This window comes from Dipteris shenzhenensis, chromosome 26 (assembly GCF_047967505.1).
Source record: "Dipteris shenzhenensis isolate YYH24624 ecotype China chromosome 26, Dip_SZ_1.0, whole genome shotgun sequence".
NCBI classification, from domain to species: Eukaryota; Viridiplantae; Streptophyta; class Polypodiopsida; order Gleicheniales; family Dipteridaceae; genus Dipteris; species Dipteris shenzhenensis.
Window position 1 is genome coordinate 46,267,757 of NC_141621.1, and position 20,970 is coordinate 46,288,726.

The 20,970-nt window shown below is 42.4% G+C and overlaps 1 protein-coding gene across 1 annotated transcript; it reads left to right on the forward strand.

Moving 5' to 3' along the window:
• Window positions 1-5,533: 5,533 nt before the first annotated feature.
• On the forward strand, window positions 5,534-9,346 carry LOC147885169 (lanC-like protein GCL2). The gene is made up of 6 exons (XM_087397822.1): window positions 5,534-5,921; window positions 7,388-7,569; window positions 7,717-7,828; window positions 8,001-8,150; window positions 8,271-8,588; window positions 8,692-9,346. The coding sequence occupies exons 1-6, from the start codon at window positions 5,733-5,735 to the stop codon at window positions 9,031-9,033; spliced, it is 1,293 nt and encodes a 430-aa protein (XP_087253948.1). The 5' UTR covers window positions 5,534-5,732; the 3' UTR covers window positions 9,034-9,346.
• The last annotated feature ends 11,624 nt before the right edge of the window (window positions 9,347-20,970 follow it).

Below are 20,970 nucleotides of genomic sequence, written 5' to 3' on the forward strand. Positions count from 1 at the left end.
CTAACATTTCATTTGACATCACACATTGTGCTTTATCATGGCTCAAGGAATTATTTGCCCTTTATTGGCAAACTTTTTCTTTGAAAACCTTTGACAATTTCAATCTTTAGCCAAAGTGTGTATGTTGGCTTCCCATTTTTTACGCCATGGAACTGCATAGAACTTGGGATGGGTTCTGAGACATGGAGGTGCCCGTAGATACTCCTTCAAGAAGATTACATCAAAGAGCTTGGGGCGGCACCAATCACGTTGTGGATCAAACTTGCTAATCCAACCTTCACTAGAGAAGTTAGCTGGTGAGGTGAGAAAAGAATAGAAGACAACTTACCCGAAAGAAGACAATGGCAAACCAAAGTCTGTGATCTGGTCTTCTCAGAACAGCCGCATTTATTGGAGGAGGAGGTATACGTGGAACAACCACCAGGTTTTGTGATCCTCGGTTCAGAAGGTAAAGTCTGTAAACTGAAGAAGGCACTTTACGGGCTGAAACAGGCCCCACAAGCGTGGTACCAGTGGATTGATGCCTACTTTCTGCAAAGCGGGTTCAGGAGGAGCCCATCTGATGCAAATTTGTATATCTACAGAGAAGGAGGTAGGTGTATGATCGTGGTCCTTTATGTGGACGACCTTGTCATAACAGGAAACCATGAAGAAAAGATCTCGCAGACAAAGCAGTTTCTAGGAAGAGAGTTTGAGACTTGACTTAGTTCTACCACCCCCATGTTGGGTCACTCGGTTATATGCACAACGTGCTTGCCAATGCGATCTTTCCATGCCCTGAGTGGACCACACTCTGATACGATCTTTCCATGCCCTGAGTGGACCACACTCTGATGCTTCCATAATTCCATGCCACGTATGGTACATGAGCGTATAAAATGTGTTGCCGAGTAGAAAAACAAATTACTAAGTATAGGACCGTTCAATATGCACATCTCAATGTCCAAGTTAGAGATTACCATGTACTGTGCGAAACTGATTCTTTCACCAAGCAATCTCTGTATTCTAGCTAAAGTCATTCACATCATTGGATGAAGCATTGTGCAGCATCATCTTTAAGCCTTTTCTTTTGCAGTAAAGGTACCAAGCTATCAAGAGCTAGCCACACTCCAGCCTTTTCCAATCTTTTTTGTCTCTTCCCCCCTCATTCACAATAGGCGTTGTGTAACTTTCTCCATGTATCAAACTCATTAGTGCATTTGAGCTTGTCATTCTTCTTCTTTGCAGAAGGAATTTTAAATCCTTGACACCACCAAAGCTTGGCTTACAAGGAACATTGCTAAACCTTTTCTCATATTTTGTAATCTTTACTTGCCCAAAGTGTAGTCCCATATCTGAAAGAACCTTTTCAATTCTTGCAATCATCCTCTCACTCTCTTGTTGGGGCTTCAAGTTATATGCATCAATGATGTACAGATGCACCAACTTTTTAATTATTCTCACAATAGCATGAGGCTCATAAATGTGTACTCTCTCAAGAGGAATTTCAAGAATTGGGCTCCATGATGACGGATCTTTCCCTGGTACATCCCTATCTGGAGCCTTAGTTTAATCTATCTCTGCAAGTTCAAAAGCCCATTTCTTTTTATTTGTTTTACCACCCTTTGTAGGTACTCTCGTTTGCATGCATAGCAGAAAAGGATGGCTTGTATTTGCTCCATGTTCCTCAATAAGCATACATTTAATAGTCTTGAGGTCAGCATCTAGATGCCATTCTACACAGTAGGATACATAGTCCTCAACTTCAAGCAGCTCACCATTGTTATGACCTTTGATCACACTTGGGATATCACTTTGATAAAAAAACCACTTCAAAATTGAATGTGACTCTTTCGACATTTGCAAAAACAACTCACATCCTATTTCAAAATATTCTAAGTCTTTTTACATCACCACGTTAAAATTCAAATTTCCATTGTACCTCGAATGCAACCAACCACCAAATCTCCTGTTTTGATTGTACACTAAACTGTCTTGCATCATCAATCTCAACTTGAAGGTCCAGTATTCTATTCATCATTGTCAAACTAACTCTTTCTAATTTTTTACCTTTGACCACCTCACTTTCATCAAGCTTTAGTATGATCTTCAATTGACCATAACATCCATCACAAAGTTGTTGTTAACTGTCAATTCCAATTTTTTAGACTCTCCAGCCTTTGCTTTCAAAGTTAGTGTACTACATACATGCTGGGGCTCACCAACTAAATCAAGTACGCCCAAATTGAGTGCATGCTTGGCCTTATCAACATTAGTCGGTTTAGGAAGTGGGGCTTTAACTTTTGTTCCCACAAAAAGACATGTTGTTTTTAAGATCTTAAATATGAGCCGATATGCCCTTGTACTTATCCCTATAGTATCAAAAACTCCCTGTGCACTAGTTGCATTAAAATGCTACACAAATTTGATTTTATATTTGATTTTAGACTTTTGAATTTTGGATGTTGTATAACAGACTCCAACATTTTTTTCATAAACACTTCACCCACAGCACCAGAGTTTTTATCATGGATAGACATGAAGTTTGAAACACTCCTACAAGCTCTAACTTGATGCTTCTAGTGACCGCTTTTCTTGGATATTTCATCCAATGGATGCAATTTCCTCTTATGCAATCTTGGACCCATTGGAGCATCCTTCATGAGTGCTCTGCTGGCGCATATCCAAACTTTTGTTTAACTCAAGGAAGCTAGCCCCTCCCGTATGCAAGCTTCTATATATGCATCTAGTAAAGATCTTTAAGGTTGGAGGCATCTTGCCTATAAACCATTGCTTCAGTCACATCTCCATGGTGGCAAGACATGCATTGGTTGGCCAGAGTCTTCAGACATACCACACAAAATTTGGTAAAGGAAAGTAATCTCTTGAATAGTCAAAGAAAAGGAGTATACTGCAAATATCGCCAATGGGCCAAAGAACTCTAGTGCACATCCAAATTTGAAAGCAATACCTAATACCTTTTCTATAGAGGCTACAAGCCAAAAGAACGTTGGATAGAGCAGTCGAGAGTCCATTTATAGTAATTGTTTTACTTCTCCAAATCGATTCCCCCAAACAAGCATCCCCCCTCAGGCCTCCATATTTTTCCCATGCATAGCACTTGATAACTGTCTTCCAAGCACTAATCAGTCCCGCACCCAGGTCAGAGCTTTTGACCTTTAAAGGAAATTCTAAAAACCGTTTCTCATACCAGAATAGGTCTTTCTAGACACCAACCCCCACGCTTTTAGCACTATCCATAAACCAACATACAACCTCAATCCAAGGCAAATATGAGGTATACAACTTGGGTAACCATTTCCCCAATAGAGAAACAATTTTCAAAGAGTATTAGGGAGACCCAACCCACCATATTGCTTTGGGGCTTTGAGGGGGTCCCAAGGGATATAATGTATATGTCATCTACCTCCCTTCTCTACCTAGAGAAAAGCCCTAAAACATTTTTCAATCTCTAGCCATTGAGACTTGCGGAAATTCTAGATAGAAGCTAAATAAGTGGTAGTCGAGGAGAGCACATGCTTGATTACCAATGTCTTGGCATTCCAGCCCATGCAGAAGCCATGCCACCACTTTGATTTTCTCTTGATCTAATGAACCCAATGCACATGCATAGTATCAGCCCAACTCCGCAAAGCATCAACCGAAGTCCTTAAAGCATAAGACTTATGCCAGCTACACTTAGAGGTGGAAGCTTGACAAAAGCAGGCAATCAAACCCTTCAACAACTCCACATGTCTAGGATCCTCTCTGCAAAATGCCAAAAGATCATCAGTAAATAAATTAGACACCATTTGCTTACTGAATGGAAGGCAAACACCCACCACTACACAGTAGCGGTGCTAGTGGACGGCCCTAGCAAATGGATGGAGTTAGCTCGAAACATCCCACAACTCCTCCATTGAAAAAAAAAGATTGTAAATCTGATATGCAAACCCATTGAAAGATATCAATTTGATCACAATCTCAGTTTGGAGTGTCTCAAAATCACTGGATTGTCTCAAAAATCCTTGTGGCATTTTTTTCAAAATTCATGACATGGCAAGGGTCCTCTTACCCAAATTTTACAGCCTCTCATATCATTCCCTTGTTTTTCTTGATTAATGTGAATCTCAAAATCAAAATTTTCCACTTAGACTGGCAATTTAGGCATGCTAGGTGACGTTTGTAAAAATGTATGGAGTATTCAATTGCAAAACAGACCATCCTCATATCTTTAAAAAAAACTTAGTTATAAAGCTAGGTTAATCATCCATGGCAATGTGGCCCTCAAGGGGATTATTAATGTCAATCTTCCATGGCAATCTGGCCCTTTCAAAACATTATCACCAATGTTAAAAGGACCATGTTTTTTGTGTTGTCCAAGCTCTTTACGAAATGTCCCCTTAGTAATTGGACAAATGAATGTTGAAAAAAACTATTTTTGAAATTTGGAAATTGCATGTATGATTCATAGCATTTGTGATGTCCTAGTGTATTCTCATACATTCGCGTAATATGCCTCCTTGAGTGGAGGCAAAAGATCTTTGCCAGGCACATATGCTACCGGATATCTTAAAAGTGTCCACACTAGCCTTGTGATGAAAGCACCTCACTTTATGCCAAGGCCAATCAAATGGGCTTCCCATCAAAATCAATGATAACAAAAAGTTACTAAGGCATGATAATATCTTCGAATTGATACAAAATATCTTGCAATGCTCTATGTGAAGAAAGTCTTGGAATGAATTTTGACAATGGAAACCTTCATATATATGGAAGTGGGTGGCTAAAATCACTTTGGCTAACATTTGGGTTGAAATGTGAAGTGGTTAGTTTTTTGAAATGCGTGGTTGATAGCAGAACTCAAACCAACTAGTGGACGATTGAGTGACTACTACTACTACTGTTCAATGTGTTTTAAAAGGAAACTAGAAAGGGCATTGTTTATTGGTGTCACATGAGAGGCTTGACTTGATCAGAGGAGGAGACTTTGACTTGATGGCATCGCTTCATTGTGGTTCATTAATAGCTGACTACCTCATAATAGGGGCTACATAACTACTAGAATTTACTCTCTCTTGCCCTCACACCCAGCATATAGCCTTTGTCCTCTATTGTTTCTAGCACACCAAGTCGCCCATTTATAATAGTAAAGATTTGTAGTAATATAGCTTCTCTCTCTCTCTCTCTCTCTCTCTCTCTCTCTCCTTACATACCTTTGAGAATAATGAAATTGGAGCAGCTTGCTCAAGTGAAGAGAGATCATCGTCGCCTGCTTTTAATGTGTGACGTTACCCATGTGAGGGCGGTTGAGTGCAGAAAAGATAAATTAGTCGGTACGCAGGCTAATTCCTTAAATGATAGGTTGAAAATTCAGAATCGGGTGTGTAACTATATAGGCCTGGGGGCATAAGGCCGTACCAGTGTCGGCCCGGCAGCGTGGGTGGATGACGTGGCGAGAAAGGCTAGAAAGGAGGGCAGAGACGGATGACGTGGAAAGATGTGCGAGGGGAGACGGGGCACGTGGTGGATGACGTGGAGGGGATTGCCAAGGAGATATAGTTTTCTCTCTCCTTCTGGATGAGCATTTCCAGCCTCCTCTGTGTCTTCTGGCGTTGTACCCGTCTCCAAAGCCTTCCCTGTCTCCCTGCATAGCCTCCATAGCCCGTGTTCCTTGTGTTTTCGCCATGCCTCTGCCTCGCCCTTGCTAGCTCCCCTCCTCCCTCCCTCCCATCGCCACCTTCCCTTCCAATATGCCCGACCGCTTCTTCGAAAACCATCTCCCTGACTTCTTCTCCCCCGATGATCTCCCCCTCGATCACCTCCCCCCCCCCTCCCTCTCCTTCGATTCCCTCTCTTTCAGCCGCCCCGCACCCCTTCGGAACTCGCCCTTCCCTGACCCCCGTAGCCTCCTCGCAGCCGCCATCAGCTTGAAAAATGAGGTACCCCTGTGCGACCCCTCGCTTCTCCTTGCCTCTAGGTGTACGGCCGAGGAGAGCGTACGTAAACCGTTTTCTGGTTTGAACGTTGCTGTACCTGGGTGTTTTTCGTTTGCCAAGAATCTCATTGTGGCCTTTTTACGAAGCGCTTAGCGGTTGCTCCTGCATTTGCGAAGTTTAAACTTTTAATTTTCTGCAAGGGCGCTCTCGAACATTTGCCTGAAGGGTGCGACGAACGTAGTTTACAGATGCTGAGCCGAAATTGTTGTCAGGCACCTGAAACTTTTCCGTTCACCGGGCAGATCTCTGGCAAGGCCTTATATTGTCTTGGCCGTCTGATCGCAATTTGGCAAACTGCTTGTTGCCACAAGCATGTTTCTGTAGAATATTTGCCTGCGACATCAGTTACTGTTTCTGTACGGCGGTTCCTTTTTGTAAGATCTACGGATGGGAAATGTCTTGTTTTCCTAGATGATCTTAACATTTGGTTTGATAAAAATTCTAACAACGATTCTTGGAAGCGCGGCCACAGAGCATCTGATTTATGAGACGTCGTACGGCACAACGGTTTCTTAAGTTGTCGCGTAGTGCGTACAACAATTTCTTGCTTTATCTTTCATAGTTGGCGAGGCAAACCAAGAACTAAGTGTTTTTCCTGCTCTCATTCAAAAGTTGTGATCATGTTGGTGGCTTTGCGAATCATTGAAATGGTACTACCCTTGATTTTACTTACGTCCACGCAGGAGACAAACCCTGTGTCCCAATATCACTGCTAGACTTCCAACGTGCCCTCCAACCATTCGTCAATCAACACACATTAATATCACTTAATGTTTTGATAGTACAGAAACCTTAGCAACCTTACGGCAAGAGGCAGCAGACATCCTGTATAATATTCCAATCTCTTGCATAAGAGACGATTACATGGTAGTAAATCTTGCTTGTATTTTGAATTCAACGCTGCTTGTGAGAGTCCTATAGTTTGTCATATGATTGCAATCCTAGTCTTGACTGTTTTCAGTGTATTTTTAATCACAGACACCATTAGAATTTTGAAATAAAATCACAATCGCCCGTATCATGTCGTAAACATACAGCGAGGCAAATGTCCACATTTTAACGAAGTGCAGATGCACTCCAGAGGCACGTAATCTACCTTTTTAAAGGCTTGTGAATCTTATGGATCCTCATCCATTTGTTGATGGGCAATGCCTTGATTTTACGTGGAGGTCAGACACGGCATATTAGCCCTCAGTTCTACGGAGCTCTCCATGGCATTTTAGTGCTGTTTTTATTCCTCTGGCACATGAATGCTATTTTGATTGGCCCAATCAATTGTGCCGATGGTGGAGAGAATGAACTTCTTTGCAGTGGTTGTCTGTGTGTTATTCACGGGATTGATATGTGAGTCAGTCAGTGTACATGTATACTTCCTCCACTATACTTAACGTTTGCAAGTACTTGTGTAGGTTGTACAAGCTACATGGTCAAGAAGAGGGGTTCGAGTGCAGGATCCTACATTGTATACAGGGATGCTTGGGACTGCATTTTTATGCTTCCGGAGTTACGAGTTTGGAGGAACCACGGAGGATTTGGCATTGTGCTTGGAAATAACAGACAGCTGTGCAGCTTCAGCAGTGTCTTTGAAGAAGTGAGCTATCTTTCATCACCTCATGTGTTGGTGATGTGTGTGTAGACGTCGCTTGCTCATAACCCAATTGAAGACTCAGGATGGTCGTCTTCTTGTGTGTAAGTGGCAAAGTTATCTGAACATGCTTGAAAATTGCTTCTGTTACAGGCACGTGACATTTATTTGTGGACAAGCTGGTATATACGCTTTGGGAGCTGCAGCTGCCAAATGTGCAGGAGAGAAACAACGGATGCATTATTATTTAGACCTCTTTAATGAGGTATCTATCGTTCTATAAAATGCGGGATGATCTCTTTGTATTCAAATTTAAGTAGCCTTCCCCAGATCGCTTACAATTCGTTATTACTTCCTCTGTTCAGTGCATCTAGGGTAGACCACTGTGAATTGAGGACTTCAGGAGGCGATTGACATTTTGCTCGTGTTTGGGACAGATTGCAAATGACAGAGCACTTGCTGTGGGTCCCGCAGAAGGTGGCTTTGGCATGCCGTATGAACTACTTTATGGACGAGCAGGCTTCCTATGGGCTTGTTTGTTCTTAAATAAATACATCGGGGATGAGACAATTTCTTGGAGTACAACAGTAATTATCTTTGTCAGAACACCCTTGTCACATGAGATGTGGAATTCCGTTAGAATCATAGGCTATGCCTTGGCTGTTACTTGTACAAAAATAGCAATTTAACAGAATTAAACTGTGCAGGGACCTATTGTAGATGCAATACTCGCAGCAGGGAGAGCAGGTGCATCTCATCATACGTCTTGTCCTCTCATGTATCAATGGGATGGCACAAGGTATTGGGGGGCGGCACATGGGTTGGCAGGAATTATGCATGTACTCATGCATTTTCCACTCAGGAAAGAAGATGCAGAAGACGTCAAAGGAACTCTTCGCTATATGATAAGAAACCGTTTTCATACTGGAAATTATCCCTCTAGTGAGGGGAATGCAAAGGACAGACTAGTGCAGTGGTGTCATGGGGCTGCAGGATTTGGAATGACTTTGTGCAAAGCTGCACAGGTATGCTTTTCATTCTCCCCTCCTTCCCCTCTGGTGGTGTTTTTATCAGTTGCTGTTACCTCATTAAGGGGGGCGCTCATATATCGGTTCCTGTAATTGCCAGGTGTTCCCTTTAGATGTTGAATTCAAAGAAGCTGCAGTGAATGCAGGGGAAGTAGTTTGGAGACGTGGGTTGCTTCGAAAACTCGGTCTTTGCCATGGTATCAGTGGAAATACATACACCTTTCTAGCTTTGCACAGGCTTACAGGTGATAAACGACATTTGCATCGAGCAAAGTCTTTTTCCAACTTTCTCTATGAACATGGACTCAACTTGATATCATCTGGTAAAATGCATGGGGGAGATCATCCCTATTCTCTGTTGGAGGGCTTGGCAGGTACTTCTTGCCTCTGGTTCGATATGGTAAAACCTGAGGATGCCAGGTTTCCAGGTTATGAGCTTTAGAAAGTTTTGGATCCCGTTCTGGATTCTTTTGAAAATGCCCTTGGTTTTGATTCTAGGGTTCCTCCTTGGAAGGAGAGAAGACGACATAATCGTCGAGTTGGGTTATCGCAGTATGTACATACAGAGTTTTTTTCACTGTGTGTGTGTGTGTGAGAGAGAGAGAGAGAGAGAGAGAGAGAGAGAGAGAGAGAGCTTTTAACAAATTAGAGCATAGACATTTACTCTTTTCTTTGTAGAAAGAAAAACTGTGAAATGATGTTGTAGATTCATAAGATTGTTGTGGCTTCATAAGATTGCTTAGCCTATTTTTCCAGGAGTGTCGGATATGCAAGTGACGTCTTGCATTGATTGCCTCTAATGCTACTTTTATCACTACCATGAATTTTTACACTAGTTGCACTAAGACAAGTAAAAACATAAACCTGTTTGAAAATAAGTACATAAATAAAGGTCCAAGTATTTCAGAAACTCCTCAAAGCTTTGGAGTATTGCTCTTCCACACTTCTATAAAAGTGAGCCTCATTCTATTTACTTACGAAACCCTGCTCTTGTCTCTTGATATGATGTGTTTGTTAAGAGAGCTATGGATCTTTACTCCAATTCATTGTCTCTTCATAGACTTTGTTTTTCAAGAGAGCTATGGATCCTAGCTCCACTTCATTGGCGCTTGATGGACTCAGTCTATCAAGAGAGCTATGGATTCATGTTCTAGTTCATGGTCTCTTGATAGGCTGAGCTTGTCAAGAGAGATATGGATCTTGCTCCACTTTATTGACTCATTAGGGGAGTTAGTCTATAGGTTAGCTTCATTGATTTGAAAAACTTAACCGAGAGAGATTACTCCACTTCATTGACTCTTGGTGGACTCAATCCATCAAGAGAGCTATGGATCCTTGCTCTACTTCATTGAATCTTGCCGACTCATTTTGTCAAAAGAGACTCATTTTGTCAAAAGAGAGAGATTCTAGCTTCAATTCATTGACTCTTGAGTCCATCAAGAGAGCTATGAATTCTTGCTCCACTTCATTGAATGTTAATAGATTTAGTTTGTGAAGAGAGCTATGGATCCTTGATATACTGCATTGATACTTCAGTGACTCAATCCAGAGGGAATACTCCATTTCAATGATCGTTGTCAAACTCTCTCCTAACAATTCAACCCAAGGGGTTGGTTGCTCCACGCCATTTACTCTTGGACTCCATTGGTCAAGAGAGCTATGGATCCGTGCTTGACTTCATTGACTCTTGATGGACTTAGTCCATCAAGATGGAAAGCTGTAGATCCTTTCTCCATATCATTGAATCTTGAAAGACTAAGCTCGTCAAGAGAACTATGGATCCTTGCTCCACTTAAATGACTCTCGATAGAATTAATTCATAGAGATTACAGTTACATTGACTTCATTGACTCTTGAGAGTCTCAATTCATCAAGAGTCTATGGATTTAAGGATTATAAGTTGAAGGGCTAGGTGACTCGATGGAATCAGTAAATCAGGAGAGCTATGGATCCTGGATCCTCTTCATTTTGTTTTGAGAGCCAGTTTTGTTGTGTGAGGCACTTAACCCACTAGACATGTCATGGAGAACATTTTACCCCCGCCTTATGTATGGCGCCACCTCAAGTGTGACTCTGTGTATCACACTTAACTTAGAGAGCAGAGACGATACCAAGACCCAGACGGATCTTGCGAGGTATGCCAGACTTGCCTTTAGCCCTAGGCCTCTAGAGTCTCAATCTGTGAGGAGATTGTGGGTTTAAGAGAGCAAGTCGGCATTCCAAGGTGATGGATATTGAGGCCTAGGATTATGAGCTCGAGGTGTAGATCTATGTTCGATATTCCAAAGTTGTAGATTTTTAGGCGGTGGATTTTGGCACTTGGTTCTTGGTATGTGTCTAAGTCCGGGTTTGGCAAATTTGGGTGGCATATTTTGGGGTTTGATGTGAGTAGTCCTAGGTCTACAATAAGGTGATGCATTCTAGTCTGAGATTACTAGGGTAAGGAATTCAACGATGTGTGTTTGGGATATAGGATCCAGGTTCGGTTTTAGGTGGACTTATGGAGTCCAATTGCTAGTTCAGGATATGAGTCTTGGGAGAGGGTCAAGATTGTGGATCCAGGTCTTGTGTTTGGGATATGGGGTCTAGGTTGGAGTCTGATTGCAAGTTTGGGATACGCATCTTGGGAGACCAATTCTAGGGGTCAAGATTGTGAATCTAGGTCTTTTATTTGGGTGGAGTTATGTGTTGAGAGTTCACGCTCAACATCATGTGATCACGTGTGCATAGCACTATCATGTGATCATATGTGCATAGCACTAACCTTACAGAGTGCTATAAAGGAAAGGTTAGATGTGCTAATCCTAACCCTAAATGGGTTTGGATATATTCTACATTTTCAACTAAATCTAGTATACAGTTAGTCATTTGTGGTGTGCTCTCCAGTTGTGCCCTCTCTCCTCATCTCCACTCTTCTCTCCCCTCTTCATATTTTGTCATGGTATCAGAGCCCCCTTGCCTTCCGTTGAGGCATTGTGATCCATCCTTGATAGTGCGAGAGAGATTGAGAGATTGAGTGTTCATCTTTGATTCCGTTGATAAAAGACTTTCGTTGAGTGATAGGAAATTTTCGTCCACTTTGAGAGAATTTTCGTCTATTGATTCCTTCCATTGCATTGAGGGAATTCCGTCTATGTGAGAGAGTTCTTTTAATTATTTCGTGAGAGAAATCTTCTAAAAGAGAGCGTTCTTTGAGTGTGATTTCATTGAGAGAGAGAGATCTGTTTTTTCATTGTGAAAGAGATGAAGCTTCCAAGGTGACCTTAACACCAAACTTCTACAACAAGCCTAAGCTCACAGTCCTCTATAACGAAATTAAACGCAGCTGCAACTAAAGCTTCAACGACCCCTTGGATCTCTTGAGCCAGTTGCAATGACGATCCAATGCAGAGCAACATATTCGGAGTAATTGAGACGGAGGCCTCTAGCAAGGCACTTTTGTGAGAGAAATCTTGCCTCATGCAAGGCAAGCTTCTCTTGTTCTCGAGTTAGAAGCTTCTTGTTGTGTGTGTGATGAGTTGTGCTTGCGAATAAGCCACATATGATTTGCAAAGTACTTGCGATCGGAGCGTATGCAACCTTAGGGAAGATCACTCATCACGTAGCTATGCGAGCAGATTGAATGAGCCTTCACACACCCACGACTTCTATAACAACGGGCGACTCCATCTGCACATCTAAGGCTCTAGCCCCACCGACGAACCTAGGTTGCAACGCACCATCGAGCCCTCACCCGCGACCAAGCATACAAGCCATATAGCTTCACACGATTCGAGCAAGCAGCTCCTGCACTCCACGACGGCCTGCTTTCCAAACCGGCTCCAATCGCCTCGCATTATCTCCTAAGGCCAGCCTCTCCTTAGTCGCTATACGGTCACGACCAGCAGTAAGTGCTCGACCACCAGTGATCCACAGAGCAACGCTCCCTCCATGGCTCTGCAGACTCTAGCAAGGCTCTTTGAGAGTGCTCCAGCTTGCTTTACAAAGTGGCTCCCCACGGCCCCAGTCGCTCAGCAATCAACCTACATAGCATGTACGACCATACCTCTGCCACATGCAACTTGCCACGACCAGCGTTGCACGCTCCAACGGCTCGCATAGCTCGTCCACAAGGAGCTCCATCCCTTCTCTGAGAGAGAAACTGCCATGTGGCACTCCACAAACCACACCCACCTTGGGTCAAGGTAACTCGGGTATAGTAACCCTGGTTAGAAGTGGATCGGGTAGGTTAAGTGGAGGAGACCTTGAGTTAGTATTTTGGTAGGGTTGGTTATATTAACCAAGGTCAAGTTAACCTCGGTCAAGGTTGGTCACCAAACTGCCACATGGCATCTTATCTGCCACCTCAATAAGTGCCATGTCACCATCAATTGACATGTGGCAGTCGATTGCCAAGTCAGTCTCATTTGACCATGTCATCATTGACACATCATTTGCCACATCATCATTGACACGCCACTTGTGCCATGTCATCATTGACACATCATCTGCCATGTCATCTAGCCACGTCATCTGCCCCATCACCTTTGTTGATGTCATCTGTCACATCATCAGTGCCACGTGGCACATGGACCCTTGCAGGCATAGTCCCTTGCCAAGCACACTATGCATCTTGCATGTGTACGGAGTTGCCACCTCAGCACACTCTTCCCAGGCACACCTCTAGCTAGGCACAGTGCCACATCATTGCATGTGACCCAAAGTGACATCATCATTGAGCACCATTGCACTCCTTTTGCCCCTCCACCTAGATCAAGTCGTATCTCTTGATCCATGAAGAATTTGAGGGCGCCCCGAAAAGGAAAGTCATTCAATTTTTTGTACTCTACGTGCTCGTTACATCACACACACATTTTGACACAAGCTACACTCACATTTGAACCTCGCCAACAAATCCACTTCTTATACACACATCCGCCTCTACATCGACGCATTTAACCCAGCACTTAAAAAGAACAAAAGAAGAGGAATTATTTGCTGTTCTTTTATCGATCGACGATTGGTATAGATCTAGATCAGAGTAGACTAGATCGTCATAGAGAGGACACTTTGAATCTCCCAAAGTTGCCAATCTAAGCCATGGATGAAATTTTCGACTAGTACCTACTCGGAGTCAGTCCCTATGCTCACATACAATTTCACATCATCACATTACCTAAAACCTGACGTTCATCAGTTCAGTGAGTAGACTTCAGAGTTGTGTAGAGGCATTGTTTGGGCAGATAGTACATGATTTAATTTCACACACATGCCATCATTGTAAAGCCTATTCGGTTATTTCATGGCATTGTGCACATCATTTCAGCCTTGTAAAGCCTCTTGGCTATTCCCGGCATCATTTGCCGCAAGCCTTGTAATACAGATCGAATTTTATCTATTGCAGTTCTATCTTCACTGACAGCTTAGATTTCACTTGGCACAGTTAGTGTTTTGCAGTTGATTCATACGGTGATTTTCACGATACTTTGAGTACATTTTTTGCACCATGTCTATGACTAGCAACCTCAATCTAGAGGCATCTGCTAAGGTAGACAACTCTAATTACGACACATGGAAATACTGAATGGAGACCATTCTTGTACTTCAAGACAAATGGGAGTATGTCGATGGATCTACACCAAGACCATTAGATGATCTAGCGACCAGTAGCTCTACTCTACCTATTGCCATAGCTATACAAACAGTTTCCACACCTATAGTAGATCTTGCCATTGCTCAAGCTTAGGCAGAATGGGATAAGAAAGATAAGTACGCATATCATCTAATCAAGCAGAATGTGCAAGATGTCATGCTAGGACAACTCAACACAGTCAAGACATCGAAAGAAGCATAGGATATGTTTGCAGCTCTCTACGAGTCCAAGAACACATCCAGGATTCTCACAATGAGAAACCAAATCAATCAGAGTTTCCGCAACAATCAACTTGCAGCAGCAGAAGAGACTATGAATCCCACAGAAATGGTTCAAGTAATCTTGAATGGACGGAGAGGGATACGAGAATCTACTCTAGAGTATTGCCATTCAATGGCAAATACCGACACTGGAAGAGCTCCTGTCAGTCTTGGTGAAGAACTCAGGACGCAAGCCATTCAAGCATGAAAAGGCCATTTTAATGATCAAGCATTCACAGCTTCAGACAGAAGCAAAGGCAAAGGCAGAGGTAGAGGTAGTGGTAGATCATTCTAGAAAAGTGGTCATCATCAACAAGGTCATCATCCAACAAAATCAGCATCAACATCAACATCATCCCCAGCAACATCAGAATCACCAAAGAGGAAATCATTCCAACCAAGGAAGATTGTAAGGATGAGCGAATGCATCCACCAATGTGTCAAACATTGAGTGCAACTACTATCACAAGTTTGGACACTATGAAAGAGATTGCCCCGGAAGAAGCAGTACGACCAAGGTGGTCATTTACAGAAGGTTGATGAAGAAGAGCAAGAATTGCCAGTAACACCCTAAGCAGAGCCACAGTAGCTCAGACGGTCTATTAGGGAAAGCAGACCTCCAGCCAGATTGACATATGCTCAAAAAGGCAAGGCAAGTTAGGTTGAAACCACCAACTATGCTCTTATGACTACCATCATGGCTACAGAAGAGCCATTGTTCTTTGAAGATGCAGTAGACAAGCTAGAATGGCAAAGTGCTATGAATGAAGAAATGGATGCTTTGTATAAGAAAAATACTTGGGAATTATGCGACCTTCCACCAGAAAAGAAGGCCATAGCAAACAAATGGGTATACAAAGTGAAGTACAATCCAGATGGTAGTATTTAAAGATACAAAGCCAGACTAGTTGCAAAAGGATTTGCACAGCAATATGGTCAGGACTATGATGAGACTTATGCTCCAGTAGTAAAGATGGATTCCATACGGTTCTTGATATCGCTAGCAACACTGAGCAGATGGAATGTGTATCAGCTCGATGTCAAGAATACATTTCTTAATGGTTATCTGGACGAGGAAGTCTACATGCAACAACTAGTAGGTTATGTTGAGCCAGAAAAGGAGAATAAGGTTTGCCATCTCAAAAAGAGTCTCTACGGCTTAAAGCAAGCACCCAGAAGTTGGTACATCAGATTTGACAAATATTTTGCTGATCTGGGATACATGAAGTCCAATGCAGATCATACACTCTACTACAAAGTTCAAGGGGAAGACATTACTATTGCACTTTTGTACGTAGATGATCTGATTATGATCGGAAGCAAGGATAGCTTCAACAGAAAACTAAAACAAGACTTATCTGCAGAGTTTGACATGAAAGATCTTGGACTTATGCACTATTGTCTTGGAATTGAGTTCTAGAGAGATTCAGATAGCACATTCATGAGTTAACTCAAGTATGTTGACAGTCTCTTGAAGAAATTTCATATGGCAGATTGCAAGATTGCAGCCACTCCCATGGAACAGAGTTTGAAACTTACTAAAGATTCAGAAAAGCCTTCAGTCAATGACAGATACTACATGCAGCTCATTGGATCTCTTATATATCTGACTATCACACGGCCAGATATTTGTTATGCAGTAAGCGCACTAGCACAGTTTATGGCAAATCCAAAACAGTCTAACTGGAATGCAGCCAAAAGAGTCTTGAGATATATCAGAGGTACAAGACAGTTTGGGATAGAATACAGAGGAAGTCATCCACGGTTGCATGGATACTGTGACAGTGACTATGTCGAAGATCATGAGACTAGGAGATCGACACAGGGATATGCATTTTTCCTTGGTCAAGGTGCTATATCATGGTTGTCCAAACAAACAACCAAGTATTTCTTTGTCTTCAACTGAAGAAGAATATAGGGCACTCACTACAGATGCATGTGAGGCTATATGGCTTAGAAGACTTGTCAGAAACAGATTACTTTGATGAGTCAAAGCTAATAACAATATACTCTGATAATCAATCGGCTCAAGCATTGGCCAAGAATCCAGTATACCACTCCAAGACAAAGCATATTGATGTCAGAGAGTACTTCATCAGAGAAAGAGTGTTACTTGGTGGCATCACACTACAACATTTGTGATAGCAAAGAGAATGTTGCAGACATCTTTACCAAACCACTCGGTAAAGAGCTATTCGAGAAACACTGACTAGCTCTTGGTTTGACGCAGAGGAAGGACATTCTCATTATAAGGGTGTGTGATGGAATGTAATGCTCAATCCTTCTTCGATTCCCCAGAATCATCATCTTGAGAGAAGGCCTACTTCATGATGTTGATCTTGAGGGAAGGTGTTGAGAGTTCACGCTCAACATCATGTGATCACGTGTGCATAGCACCATCATGTGATCATATGTGCATAGCACTAACCTTATAGAGTGCTATAAAGGAAAGGGTTAGATTCCTTAACCCTATTCCTAAATGGATTTGTATATATTCTACATTTTCAACTAAATCTACTGTATAGTTAGTCATTTGTGGTGTGCTCTCTAGCTATGCCCTCTCTCCTCATCTCCACTCTTCTCCTCTGCCCTCTTCATATTTTGGCATTATGGATTCCAACTGTACGTTCAGGATATGAGTCTTGGGAGATCGATTCTAGGGGTCAAGATTGTGGATCTAGGTCTTGTGCTTGGGATATATGGTCTAGGTCCAGTTGCGGGTGGAGTTATGGAGTCCAACTATAGATTCGGGATACGAGTCTTGGGAGAGTGATTCTAGGGGTCAAGATTGTAGATCTATCTCCATGCTAACCTGCAAGCATAGGCCTACAAACATAGGGACACATGTGGTTGTGGCTAGTGCACCACCAACCAACCGTAGATCCCTCAAGATCAGCCTCGAGCTAGAGGTCAGGTAGTATTCAATTAAGATCTCCTCTATCTCCGTGCTAACCTCCAAGCATAGACCAACACCAAAATACAAACACAGGGACACGTGGTTGTGGGTAATGCACCACCACCCAACTATAGACATTAGGATAAAGGAAACTCATTTTGGGGCTTTTTAGCCAAAATGAAAAATCCCTCTCCACGAATCACAAGAGGGCCAATGTAATGTTCTAAATTTCATAAAATAAGAGAAACAGACAATACTTTACATATATACAACTACAAATAATAAATGAAATGATCCTGTTTGGATCTTGACAAGATCTAAATGTGATTATGTGATCTTTGAAAAAGATCAAGGACTTAAATGTGGTTTCCCTCCTAAACTAGTTTTCCTGCTTGCATTTTGCCCATTGGCATGTTTAGTTGTCTTTAACGAATCAAAGATTCAAATGTGCTTTCTCTCCTAAACTGGTTTTCCCATGCATTTCACCTACTGACATGTCTGTCTCTATTTCACAACTAAAGGATTCTTTCGATTTCGCTCCTAAACTAGTTCTTTTGCTCGCATTTCACCCATTTCCAAGTTTAATTCTCTTTCACAAACCATCCAATAGTTATAACCAACATAGGGTGTCCCAATTTAGAATGGTGCATGATACAAAAAACCTTGATGTAGAGATGAGAGTTGTTTCTCATTGACCTAAAGCTTACATATCATCTATAGAGTTTGGTAATGCTGAGGACCAAGATATTAATGTAAGCTCTTTGCTTTGTCAATTTGTTTCTTTGAGTTTTCAGATGTATAAGTTTTAGATTGGATTAGTTTCCAATGGACCATGACCATGCATTGTGCAAAACATTGTGTTGATCAAAATGTCAAGGACCATGATACAATCGTATTGTCGACTTGTTTCTTTGAATTTTTAGGTGTTCAAGTTCTAGATTGGATTATCTTCTCTAAGTTTTCTATGGTGATAGAAAACCATGATCATACTTGTGCAAAACGTTGTGTTGATCAAAATGTCAAGGACCAAGATATCGATGTGACCTCTTTAACTTGTCGACTTGCTCCTTCTATATACTCTATAGAAACTGCCAACAACAAGGTCAGTGTAGAAGGTTGCTAGCAAAGATTAGTTGTATCAAAAGGAAGCTGGGTGCTAATGCAACCCATGAGACGAGAGATCTTCATCCATTCTTTGAGAGAAATTTTTCGTTCATTAGAGAAAATTTCCATTTTCTTTGAAAGAAATTTCTGTCATTCCATTAGGGAGAGATTCTTTCATTACAAAAGAAATTCCATCCATTGTTCTTTTGTGTGAGAAACATTGGTTTCTAGTGTGTGTGAGAGATTTGGTTCTAGCTCTTGTGAGTCCACTCTGTTGAGAGAGAGAGATAGAGAGGTATTCCAAGAGGTGAGAGGTGTTGTTCAACCTTCTAAAGCATACGCTTCAACAGATGCTACGACTGCAGGCAAAGCCTTTCTATAACTAAGGCTAAAGCCATAGCCTTCTACAAAGGCCATCTTCTACTACAGCGCTCTTCAACCAGATGAACCAGTGACAACGGGGATCTCCACATCTAGCCTGAACGAGCTATGCTCATAAGCACCCAGCGCCAAAGTTCCTCCTCCAGTGATTTTTTCAAGGCACTAGCAGCATCGGGACTAGAATCATCTTTGAAATGAGACAAATTGAAGACGGGCCCTTTTGATCGATAATAGTTATCATCTTGCAAGAGCATGAATACAATACACAACATTCGCTCGAGGTCTTGCTCTGCAAATGTAGCCGCGAAGATGGTCCGTACATGTTTTTCCTTCGGTGGGCATTCAACATGATTCGTAGCTTTGATGATTGCTATGTCCAGATCCTTGTAGTCATTGTTAAGCGAGGCAAGGCCGACCTTAGTGGAATCCTTGATGGTGCCTAGAGCCTTCCTCAGGCTCTGTTGAGTCAACATAATCAGCAGACTCCACAGGCCAACAGTTAGGGCCAACCACCACGACTCTCAGTGCAAGCACAAGCGTATACGCACCTCTGCCTGCCTTCAACAAGCTTTCAAGCGACCGCTCCACGAGCCACGCTCCTTTAGTCCGCTCCAAAGGTAGCCTCCAAGCCTCGCAGCCACAAGCTCTAGCCGTCGAGCTCCACCGTTTGCCAGCCCGCCTACGTTCTACAACGAACAAGCCTCCTGCCTACAGCTCCTCTAAAGCGACGCGACGAAAGCATCACCCACGTACACAAAGGAGGAGATTCGTCAACATAATCTTCAAGATTATGCTACCCCCAACACCCGACACGTGGCCTTATCACCCACCTTGGGTCCATATAACCCGAGTGCAGTTAGGAAAGGATAGGGATGGCCAAATTACCTTGGGTTAGGTTAACTTCAGTTGGGTCATCCCAACTATGTTTGGTCAAGGTTGATCCATGTGGCATCTTTCTTGCCACCTCAACAACCTCTCACATCTGCCACATCATCAACTCAACCGATTACCACATCATTCTTATCTCTGCCATGTCATCTGCCATGGTGGCAGTCACGTCATTCACTACCATGTCAGTAGGCCACACCATTCTGTCAGCTCATCAGCCATGTCATCACTGCCACATCAATAGTACCACATCATCTGCCAGATCAGCATTGCATGTCATCTATTGACATCATCATTTGTCCCACCTCAGCTGTCTAGTCAGCTTTGACCTCTGCAGGCACACACAGTGCTCCACAGTCACTCCATGTGACCACTCCTGCCACCTTAGCATAGGGCTCCACTGGCATACCTCTTGCTGGGCACATTGCGACATCATCATCACTGCATGTGACCCACAGTGACACATCATCATTGAGCACCATTTGCACTCCTTTTGCCCCTCCACCTAGATCAAGTCGTATCTCTTGATCCAGTAAGAATTTGAGGGCACTCCAAAAAGGAAAGTCGCTTGTTTTTTCGTGCTCTACATGCTTGTCGCATCATGCGTACATTTTGGTGCGAGTTACACTCACATTTTAGCCTCACCATGACAAAACCACTTCCTTCATGCACATTCACTCTATATCGACACATCTGACCCAACACTTAAAAAAAGCAAAAGAAAAGGAATTATTTACTATTCTTTCATCGATTGATGGTTGGCATAGATCTAGATCAGAGTAAACTAGATCGCCATAGAGGGGATGCTTTGAATTTCCCCAAGTTGCCAATCTAAGCCATGCCCGAAATTCTCGACTAGTACTTACTCAAAGTCAATCCATATGCTCACATATGGTTTCACATCATTACATTACCTAAAACCTTACATTCATCAGTTCAGTGAGTAGACTTCAAAGAATTCAGAGGCATTGTAGATTGTTTAGTGGGCAGATAGCACTTGATTTCATACACACATGCCACCATTGTAAAGCCTATTTAGCTATCTCACGGCATCGTGCACATCATTTCAGCCTTGTAAAGCCTCTTGGCTATTCCTGGCATCATTGCCACAAGCCTTATAATATAGATCATATTTTATATATTGCAGTTCTATCTTCATCGATGCTTCAGAGATTTCACTTGGCACAGTCAGTGTATTTGCAATTGATTCATACAAAT